At 39.7% G+C, this 11602-nt stretch overlaps 1 protein-coding gene across 4 annotated transcripts; it reads left to right on the forward strand.

Moving 5' to 3' along the window:
- The first annotated feature begins 6385 nt into the window (after positions 1-6385).
- LOC110533849 (gap junction beta-1 protein) lies at positions 6386-10511 on the forward strand. Of its 4 annotated transcripts, none has more exons than XM_021618395.3 (2): positions 6386-6557; positions 8831-10511. In XM_021618395.3, exon 2 carries the CDS (start codon positions 8845-8847, stop codon positions 9565-9567), a length of 723 nt encoding a protein of 240 aa, XP_021474070.1. In that variant the 5' UTR covers positions 6386-6557; positions 8831-8844; the 3' UTR covers positions 9568-10511. The 4 variants fall into 4 exon arrangements, with proteins under 4 accessions (XP_021474070.1, XP_021474068.1, XP_021474067.1 ...); XM_021618393.3 differs by lacking the exon at positions 6386-6557 and adding an exon at positions 8231-8728; XM_021618392.3 differs by lacking the exon at positions 6386-6557 and adding an exon at positions 8233-8409.
- The last annotated feature ends 1091 nt before the right edge of the window (positions 10512-11602 follow it).

An 11602-nucleotide genomic window follows, 5' to 3' on the forward strand; every position in this document is an offset into this window, starting at 1 on the left:
GCTGATGTAAAAGGCTTTATAAATACATTTGATTGATTGATAGACGGAACTGGACAGTGAAACCATTTAAATCAATATTTGAAAGGTGGCACCATAGACTTATGGATCAATAAGTGTCTTAAAATAAATAAATATTATTTTGAAAGAATATCTGTCAAATAATTTGCATATAGGGAGGGGCCAGGAAATGTGGGCACAATGTGGAAACAGTTGACAGAGACACCTTTGAATGCCATGTGTAGACATATTTTACAAAATGTGGGCACAATCAGAATGTGGACAAGAGCAGGAAAAAGTGAAGTAAAATTAAATCAAGCTTTATTTATATAGCATATTCAAACATTACTGCAATGCAATTCACTGCACAGGAAAAAAAACAAATAAAAAACAAAGACATTAAAAACTGAAATATTTACTACACAACATAAGAGGATAAAAAAACAAATGAATAACAATAAAAACTGAGACTAAAAAGCAATGCTAAAAAGGTGTTTCCGTCTCCTCTAACCGAAGCTAATTGTGTGGATTTTCTTCTATCAATAATGTAAAATTAACAGCCATTCAGAAAGACTCGTGTGAAGGTGAAATTACAGAGGAACTTCTTGATGCAATTAAAGCCTTTAAGTCCAGGAAAACTCCAGGGCTGGACAGCATTCCAGTTGAGGTATACCAAATATTTTTTTATATACTCAGAGGACCCTTATTAGCATGTTTTAACCACTCCTATGTAAATGGTAGATTATCAGACAGGTTTTTTATATGGACATTGGAGATAATAGAAGGCAAGTACTGGAAACAATAGAACACTATGAAAAATCAGGGAAACCAGGCCTGCTATTCATAGCTGACTTTGAAAAGGTTTTTGATAAAGTATGAGTTTATATATAAATGCCTGTAACATTTACATTTTAGAGAATCTCTTATAAAATGGGTTAAAATAATGTATAGTACCCCTAGGTGTAAAATAGTAAATAATGGCTACTTCTCAGAAAGTTTTGAACTGTCAAGAGAAGTAAAACAAGGTTGTCCACTATCGGCATATATATTTATTATGGCCATTGAAATGTTAAAATCAGATCCAACAATAATATCAAGCGATTAAAAATACAGGGCTTAAAAACAAAGGTGTCATTGTATGCTGATGATTCATGTTTTCTTTCAAATCTACAACTTGGATCTCTCCCCAGGTTCATAAAGGATCTAGAACATTTTTACAACCAAATTATGAAAAGTACTATATTACTTATTGGATCACAAAAAAATAAAACTTTTACTTTACCATGTACTTTACCAATAGAATGGTCTGATGGTGATGTGTATATACTCAGTATACTTATCCAAAAATAAATAGATGATCTCACTCCAATAAATTTAGATAAGATCTTGCTACCATGGAAATGTAAATACCTTTCTATTTGTGGAAAAATCACCCTGATTACCTCTTTAGTCATATCCCAGTTTACCTATTTGCTTATCGTCTTAACTACACCTAGTGAACACTTTTGTAAATTATATTAGAAAACAAATATTCCATTTTATTTGGAATGGCAAACCAGACAAAATTAAACCGGCCAATTTATATAAGGAATATGAATTCGGAGGGCAGAAATGATTAAATATAAAGCATTAGACCTCTCACTAACGGCTTTAGTCATACAAAAGTTATACTTAAATCCGAACTGGTTCTCTAGCAAATTAGAAAGAATGTCTCACCCTATGTTCAAGAAAAGCCTTTTTCCATTTATTCAGATTACAACCTCTCACTTTCAGTTATTTGAAAAGGAAATATCTCCGAAATAAAGCTATTTTTAAAACAAGCCATAGAAAGTTGGTTGCAATATCAATTTAATCAACCAGAAAAGACAGAACAATATAACAAATATTGTTGTTAAACTCAAATATACTAATTGAAAAATTGTTTATAAAAAGGTATAATCTTCCTAAATGATATCATAAATACGACTGGTGGATTTATGTCATACATGCAGCTAACTAAAACATATGGAAATATCTGCTCTACCCAAAATTACAACCAACTAATTACAGCATTACTGCAAAAGTGGAAGGGGTAAAAAGCAAGGCCCTGCATTAAAGACCATAATTACTTAAAGAAAATTGTGATAAATCAAATATAAGTTAAGAACTTTTTTGAAGAGCAATGTTTGAAAGATATGGGAAATATAAATCAAACCGGATGGACATCATAAATATATGGGAGAAGTTGAAGGTAGAGGAAGGATAAGAGTTAAAAACAAACAAAACAAAACTATTGTAAAATAGACTGTGTCCATAAAATGTATATAGTAAGCTGGAAATATAGGGCTAAGCGTTGTTGTTTACTAGTTTGTACAAATATTTAAAAAAATATATATGTATGTATACAGTGGGGAGAACAAGTATTTGATACACTGCCGATTTTGCAGGTTTTCCTACTTACAAAGCATGTAGAGGTCTGTATTTTTATCATAGGTACACTTCAACTGTGAGAGACGGAATCTAAAACAAAAATCCAGAAAATCACATTGTATGATTTTTAAGTAATTGATTTGCATTTTATTGCATGACATTAGTATTTGATACATCAGAAAAGCAGAACTTAATATTTGGTACAGAAACCTTTGTTTGCAATTACAGAGATCATATGTTTCCTGTAGTTTTTGACTAGGTTTGCACACACTGCAGCAGCGATTTTGGCCCATTCCTCCATACAGACCTTCTCAGGATCCTTCAGGTTTCGGGGCTGTCGCTGGGCAACACAGACTTTCAGCTCCCTCCAAAGATTTTCTATTGGGTTCAGGTCTGGAGACTGGCTAGGCCACTCCAGGACCTTGAGATGCTTCTTACGGAGCCACTCCTTAGTTGCCCTGGCTGTGTGTTTCGGGTCGTTGTCATGCTGGAAGACCCAGCCACGACCCATCTTCAATGCTCTTACTGAGGGAAGGAGGTTGTTGGCCAAGATCACGTGATACATGGCCCCATCCATCCTCCCCTCAATACGGTGCAGTCGTCCTGTCCTCTTTGCAGAAAAGCATCCCCAAAGAATGATGTTTCCACCTCCATGCTTCACGTTTGGGATGGTGTTCTTGGGGTTGTACTCATCCTTCTTCTTCCTTCAAACACGGCGAGTGGAGTTTAGACCAAAAAGCTCTATTTTTGTCTCATTAGACCACATGACCTTCTCCCATTCCTCCTCTGGATCATCCAGATGGTCATTGGCAAACTTCAGACCGGCATGGAGATGCGCTGGCTTGAGCAGGGGGACCTTGTGTGTGCTGCAGGATGATCCGAGGATGATTGACCATCATCTTGAACTTCATCTTGAACTTCCATTTTCTAATAATTGCGCCAACAGTTGTTGCCTTCTCACCAAGCTGCTTTCCTATTGTCCTGTAGCCCATCCCAGCCTTGTGCAGGTCTACAATTTAAACCTGATGTCCTTACACAGCTCTCTGGTCTTGGCCATTGTGGAGAGGTTGGAGTCTGTTTGATTGTGTGGACAGGTGTCTTTTATACAGGTAACAAGTTCAAACAGGTGCAGTTAATACAGGTAATGAGTGGAGAACAAGAGGGTTTCTTAAAGAAAAACTAACAGGTCTGTGAGAGCTGGAATTCTTACTGGTTGGTAGGTGATCAAATACTTATGTCATGCAATAAAATGCAAATCAATTATTTAAAAATTATACAATGTGATTTTTTGGATTTTTGTTTTAGATTCCGTCTCTTACAGTTGAAGTGTGCCTATGATACAAATTACAGACCTCTACATGCTATGTAAGTAGGAAAACCTGCAAAATCGGCAGTGTATCAAATACTTGTTCTACCCACTGTATGTATTTTTATGTATGTATGTGTATATGTATATATTTATACGTGTGTGTATGTATGTTTATGTATGAATATGTACACTACCGTTCAATAGTTTGGGGTCACTTTTTTATTTTATTTTTTATTTCACCTTTATTTAACCAGGTTGGTCAAGTTGATTTAGGCATTTACAATTGCGACCTGGCCAAGATAAAGCAAAGCAGTTCGACACATACAACGACACAGAGTTACACATGGAGTAAAACAAACATACAGTCAATAATACAGTATAAACAAGTCTATATACGATGTGAGCAAATGAGGTGAGATAAGGGAGGTAAAGGCAAAAAGGCCATGGTGGCAAAGTAAATACAATATAGCAAGTAAAACAATGGAATGGTAGATTTGCAATGGGAGAATGTGCAAAGTAGAAATAAAAATAATGGGGTGCAAAGGAGCAAAATAAATAAATAAATAAAATACAGTAGGGAAAGAGGTAGTTGTTTGGGCTAAATTATAGGTGGGCTATGTACAGGTGCAGTAATCTGTGAGCTGCTCTGACAGTTGGTGCTTAAAGCTAGTGAGGGAGATAAGTGTTTCCAGTTCCAGAGATTTTTGTAGTTCGTTCCAGTCATTGGCAGCAGAGAACTGGAAGGAGAGGCGGCCAAAGAAAGAATTGATTTTGGGGGTGACTAGAGAGATATACCTGCTGGAGCGTGTGCTACAGGTGGGAGATGCAATGGTGACCAGCGAGCTGAGATAAGGGGGGACTTTACCTAGCAGGGTCTTGTAGATGACATGGAGCCAGTGGGTTTGGCGACGAGTATGAAGCGAGGGCCAGCCAACGAGAGCGTACAGGTCGCAATGGTGGGTAGTATATGGGGCTTTGGTGAGAAAACGGATTGCACTGTGATAGACTGCATCCAATTTGTTGAGTAGGGTATTGGAGGCTATTTTGTAAATGACAACGCCAAAGTCGAGGATTGGTAGGATGGTCAGTTTTACAAGGGTATGTTTGGCAGCATGAATGAAGGATGCTTTGTTGCGAAATAGGAAGCCAATTCTAGATTTAACTTTGGATTGGAGATGTTTGATATGGGTCTGGAAGGAGAGTTTACAGTCTAACCAGACACCTAAGTATTTGTAGTTGTCCACGTATTCTAAGTCAGAGCCGTCCAGAGTAGTAATGTTGGACAGGCGGGTAGGTACAGGTAGCGATCGGTTGAAGAGCATGCATTTAGTTTTACTTGTATTTAAGAGCAATTGGAGGCCACGGAAGGAGAGTTGTATGGCATTGAAGCTTGCCTGGAGGGTTGTTAACGCCACACTTAAAAATGTCCTTGTTTTTGAAAGAAAATCAAAAAATTATTGTCCATTAAAATAACATAAAATTGATCAGAAATACATTGTAGACATTGTTAATGTTGTAAATGATTATTGTAGCTGGAAACGGCTGATTTTTTATGGAATATCTACATAGGCGTAAAGAGGCCCATTATCAGCAACCATCACTCCTGTGTTCCAATGGCACGTTGTGTTAGCTAATCCAAGTTTGTCATTTTAAAAGGCTAATTGATCATTAGAAAACCCTTTTGCAATTATGTTAGCACAGCTAAAAACTGTTGTTCTGATTAAAGAAGCAATTAAACTGGCCTTCTTTAGACTAGTTGAGTATCTGGAGCATCAGCATTTGTGGGTTAGATTACAGGCTCAAAATGGACAGAAACAAAGACCTTTCTTCTGAAACTCGTCAGTCTATTCTTGTTCAGAGAAATGAAGGCTATTCCATGTGAGAAATTGCCAAGAAACTGAAGATCTCGTACAACGCTGTGTACTACTCCCTCCACAGAACAGGGCAAACTGGCTCTAACCAGAATAGAAAGAAGAGTGGGAGGCCCCGGTGCACAACTGAGTAAGAGGACAAGTACATTAGAGTGTCTGGTTTGAGAAACAGACGCCTCACAATTCCTCAACTGGCAGCTTCATAAATAGTACCCACCCTCAATGTCAACAGTGAAGAGGAGGCTCCGGGATATTGACCTTCTAGGCAGAGTTCCTCTGTCCAGTGTCTGTGTTCTTTTTCCCATCTTAATCTTTTCTTTTTATTGGCCAGTCTGAGATATGGCTTTTTCTTTGCAACTCTGCAGCGGCAGGCATAAACAGGGCTAGTGTGTCATCCGTGGGCTTAGCTCCCTCTAGATGTGGATCTGTCTGAGGCTTCTTTAAGACTATTTAAGAGTATTCCTCTGAACCTTTTGACAGCAGGTGGGTATACAAGGAAAGGTTAGAATGTCTTTGGAAGTATCAGACACACTGTGACGCACACAGCAAGCATTTATTTCTCAACCGTTATCTGTAAGATTTACTCCCTCTGCATGTGGTTAGACTTTCTTTGTTTGGATTTTGTACTTTTTACTCCGTATTGCGTCAAAAGGAGCCTCCACTTCCCTTGCAGCACAGTTCACAATAGATAGGACAGGCTTCTTTGTGTCCACACAGATTCTTTCCTTTGCTGAGGGTAGGCGAATTCTAAAGGGGCTTGTTGGATCCAATAAAAGCAGCTATTGTATGTAAATTATTCACACAAGAGCATATGACTGACTGTGCAGGGCAGTGGCTAGTGTGAGAGAAATCATTAGCAATGCAAACTCATGGTGTTTTGTCTCACATAGTCACTAATGGGAAAAAAACATTTCTATACTAATGGCAACTCAATTATTTCTTGGTGTGTTTGTGCACTACTTCTACTGAAGGTAATTTTATGCATTTAATAATTTGTTACAACTGTGAAATCTAAATTAAGTGTACAAAAAAACGTTTATATTTTCCTTTTGTTGTCATGAGTTACATGTTGGTGAATAGGTTTCTAAAATTCTATAACTATCCTTAAAAAGCTGTATTTGATGTATTAACATGATTTAAAAGCACAATTTGGGTTCTATTTCGTTTCTCATAACCAGTAACAGCCACACAATAGATTGCTTGTAAAATAGACTACATGACCAAAAGTATGTGGACACCTGCTTGTTGAACATCTCATTCCAAAATCATGGGCACTAATATGGAGTTGGCCCTCCCTTTGCTGCTACTCTTCTGGGAAGGCTTTCCACTAGATGTTGGAACATGCTCCCATTTCGCCACAAGAGCATTAGTGAGGTCGGGCACTGATGTTGGGCGATGTGGCCTGGCTCGCAGTCGGCATTCCAATACATCCCAACGATTGCCACAAAGTTGGAAGCACAGAATAATCTAGAATGTCATTGTATGCTGTAGCATTAAGATTTCCCTTCACTGGAACTAAGGGGCCTAGCCCGAACCACGAAAAACAGCCCCATACCATTATTCCTCCTCCACCAAACTTTACAGTTGGCACTATGCATTTGGGCAGGTAGCATTCTTCTGGCATCCACCAAACCCAGATTAGTCTGTTGGACTGCCAGATGGTGAAGCGTTATTCATCACTCCAGAGAACATGTGGCGGGGAGCTTTACACCACTCCAGCCGATGCTTGGCATTGCACATGGTGATCTTAGGCTTGTGTGCGGTTGCTCGGCCATGGAAACCCATTTCATGAAGCTCCTGACGAACAGTTATTGTGCTGACATTGCTTCCAGAGGCAGTTTGGAACTTGGGAATGAGTGTTGCACTCGAGGACAGACAATTGTTACGCGTTACATGCTTCAGCACTCAGCGGTTCCATTCTGTGAGCTTGTGTGTCTTACCACTAAACAGCTGAGCCGTTGTTGCTCCTAGACTTTTACACTTTACAATAACAACAGTTGACCGGGGCAGCTCTAGCAGGGCAGGAATTTGACAAACTGACGTGGCCATGTTGAAAGTCACTGTGCTCTTCAGTGAGGCCATTCTACTGCCAATGTTTATCTATGTAGATTGCATGGCTGGGTGCTCAATTTTATACAGCTGTCAGCAATGGGTGTGGCTGAAATAGCCGAATCCACTCATTTGAAGGGGTGTCCACATATATATATATATATAGTGTATCTAAGAAAATCAGGGGTGCACACTGTAAGAATAAAAAACATGCACATCTTGAATAATAGCTTTAAGTAAAGGTTTATTTTGGAAATCATAATTAATACTCTAAGATGTACAATATTTCAATAGGGAATTATTTGAAATATTGATGTTTTCTCATTTATATATTGATTTGAATGAGTTAAAGTGAAATATGCCTGAACCCTGTTATTTGTAGGGACAATTTGCATTGACATATCATAGTTTTTGTTATTGCACTTCAAATATTATAGAACATTTAATGAAAGTCCTCACTACGACCACCGTCTGTGGTCAGTCTGGCTGTGGGAAGGCAACAGATATACCATGCAGGTTGGTGCCAGTGTCAACATGGCACAATGGTCACATGGGGGCAGTTACACCCTTGCCAGTGCCTTTGGGAAAAAAGGTCACATGATGTCTTGTGCAAGACCAAAGACTTGCGCTCTTAAGCCGCACACCAACGTCAGGGCTGGTAGAGAGGCTTGGTTTTCCACTGGACGCACATCAATGTCCATGCTACACCGGCGGGTCAACGTTGTCCTCCACCCTGGGTGCCGCCTATGCCTCTTACACCTCCTATTGAGCTTGGTAACCTCTCCATCTCTCCAAGTCTCTTCTTCTGGCATGGCAGGAATGACTGGAATGGAATTAAATAGATTTGAAATATAGCCAGCTGGAGAGAGCTCAGTTGCTGTTGGATTTGAAGAATATGGAATTAGTCTTGGGGGATTCTGCTTTTAAAGAATGGATGGCTTTATTGAGATTTCCCAATATCTCAGTCGCTGACCAGTGCTGGTCGGACAGTGTTGTTGACTGGTGAATCGGGTTATGTGAGATCTGTGTTTTTAGTAACAATCCGTGCAATTAGTATTTGTATAAAGAAATCTTGTGGAAATAATTAACGTATGTAAGGCACATTTTTTTATGCAAAATTATCAACAAATGATCAACATTGTTGACCTATTAGCTTCTACAATGAAATCATTTTAATGCTATCCTTGTTTTTCAGACCTGGAATCGAAAATGAACTGGGCGTCCTTTTATGCCGTCATCAGCGGTGTAAACAGACACTCCACGGGCATCGGTCGCATCTGGCTCTCTGTCCTCTTCATCTTCCGCATCCTGGTCCTGGTGGTTGCAGCAGAGAGTGTGTGGGGCGACGAGAAGTCTGGCTTTACTTGTAATACCCAGCAGCCCGGCTGCAACAGCGTCTGTTATGACCACTTCTTCCCCATCTCACACATCCGTCTGTGGGCCCTGCAGCTCATCTTGGTGTCCACCCCGGCCCTGCTGGTGGCCATGCACGTTGCCCATCGCCGACACATCGACAAGAAACTCTATAAACTGTCTGGCCGGGCCAGCCCCAAGGACCTGGAGCAGATCAAGACCCAGAAGATGAAGATCACAGGTGCCCTCTGGTGGACATATATCATCAGCCTGTTCTTCCGCATCATCTTCGAAGTGACCTTCATGTATCTCTTCTACATGATCTACCCCGGCTACAAGATGATCCGGCTAGTCAAGTGTGACTCGTACCCCTGCCCCAACACGGTGGACTGCTTTGTGTCCAGGCCCACAGAGAAGACTGTCTTCACTGTGTTCATGCTGGCTGTGTCAGGGATCTGTATCCTGCTCAACATCGCAGAGGTCGTCTTCCTGGCAGGGAAGGCTTGCGGTAGGCACTTAAGCAATGCTGGAGACTCAACCATGGGGGCATGGATCACCCAAAAGCTCTGCTCATACTAGAACAAACTAAACGGACCATGGCAGTATAACTCTAATTGGTTACATAACATGCTCAAAGCTCAAGGTAAAGGGCCTTAACAACACTCATTAATCTGCTTACTTCACCATGATGAGGTGTCGACACTTTTTCTATACTTGTCGAAATGACACTTCAAATGGATGTGTTTAAAAGGACAATATCAATTTGGATAAAGACATAAGCTCGACAGAAGAGGAGACTGTACGATAAAAGTACGGTAAACTGATTTATTAACGTGCCCTTAACTTGCAACGCCTCAAATTCAGCTGAATTCAATATACCGTCTTCGTTATGCTCTGCGAGATTCAAGCAACTAAACCATCTCATCATCTATTCTATATCATGATTTAATTCCTGACAGCCTGTTTAATGCGACATGCTTAGGACAAAGCCTGGGTATGGGTTCAATTGTCCATTGTAAATATTAACCCAAGAAAACTGTCCAAGTGGTTAATTTAACCAACATCTGGTGGTTGTAGTGGAGTATTACTAATAACTAAGAGGCCATTCCTAAGCACCACTAATAACTACCTCACTTTCATAGTGAAATATCAAGTGGGTGCTTCAAGACATCTGAATGGTGCTTTGAATTCTATGAATGAGACTGATTATGCAAGTGTATAGAGTAGTATAGAATGGATAATGAATGAGAAAATGTGCTTGACTTTCAAAGTTTAAGTTACGATGGTAGAACCGAATGATCAGAGAACATGTTTAAATGTCTATCTCATTGTTTTTCTTACCAGTATATACAGCATTGCTGTATAAGGATAATAGATGTTTAGAATTTGTGGTACTGTAAAGTTTTTACTTCATAATATATATAGCATTTTAGTCCCTGTTTTGTTGTATACCATGCCTTCTTATATTGAATTGCACTGGTTTTTATTGCTGTACCTAATAAAATTAGAAATTCCTAATAAAACACTTGAGTTTAATTATGTACAATAGCCACATGGAAATATTATAATGAGCTGGTAGTGAACACAACTATATGCGTATATGCTTGTGAATGTATTCTGAATGCGTTATGTACAGATAACTGCCAAAATAAAGGAAACACCAACATAAATTGTCTTAATAGGGTGTTGGGCCACCACGATCCACCAGAACAGCTTCAATGCGCCTTGGTAAAGTTGGCATCGATTCTACAAGTGTCTGGAACTCTATTGGAGGGATGCGGCACCATTCTTGCACAAGAAATTCCATCATTTGGTGTTTAGTTGATGGTGGTGGAAAACGTCATCTCAGGCACCGCTCCAGAATATTCCATAAGTGTTCAATAGGGTTGAGATCTGGTGAGACACACACACACACAAACACACCCTTTAAATCCCCTATGCTCCTTTGAGACCTCTCTTTCAGTCACAGAGATCTCTTCTAGGATTGGTAGTCAAAACAATGGGCAACTGGGCATTTTTATACATGACCCTAAGCATGATGGGATGTTAATTGCGTAAATAAACTCAGGAACCAGATGTGTGGAAGCACCTGCTTTCAATATACTTTGTATCCCACATTTACTCAAGTGTTTCCTTTATTTTGTATGTGGTCTTGCGTTACAAGGTGATGTTACCTTTATGTAATACTTCAGAAAGCCACAGGAGAGCAGCATTAACATATACAACTAAGCCAAAACATTAGGTACTAATGGTTTATAGATTCTCTGCTGTTATGGTCATCAATTGACAGTGCCATTGAGTAAGAATTGAAGGGGGAAAAAGTTAAATTCATAGATTTATTTTTTAAACACAATCAAATAATGAAGTCTCGGGAAGATTCCTAAAAGACAGAGGTAGGCTGTAGTTCTCGTGAGCTGTCAGACCGCCTGTGAGGAAATGTCTGAGGCAGCCTCAGTGATTAAAGACTCCAGACAGGCTGGCTGGGTAACCTGGTCCCAGGTTATCAATAGCATAGCCTTGTGAGGGGTCAGCCTCTGAGCCTAATAAATATTCACCGTTGGGACAGCTGGACCTAGCAGGGGCAAGTGTGAGGGCATTTCTCTTTTTCTAGAGC

The sequence above is a fragment of the Oncorhynchus mykiss genome, chromosome 10 (genome assembly GCF_057628025.1).
Source record: "Oncorhynchus mykiss isolate SJ-2025 chromosome 10, ASM5762802v1, whole genome shotgun sequence".
Classification (NCBI taxonomy): domain Eukaryota; kingdom Metazoa; phylum Chordata; class Actinopteri; order Salmoniformes; family Salmonidae; genus Oncorhynchus; species Oncorhynchus mykiss.

What these genes read in the sequence shown, in the direction of transcription:
- LOC110533849 (XM_021618392.3), top strand. Translation starts at nt 8,382, where the DNA reads ATGCCTCTTACACCTCCTATTGAGCTTG. An exon ending in TACACCTCCTATTGAGCTTG is followed by an intron (nt 8,410 to 8,830) that starts GTAACCTCTCCA and finishes CTTGTTTTTCAG; the next exon opens with ACCTGGAATCGAAAATGAAC.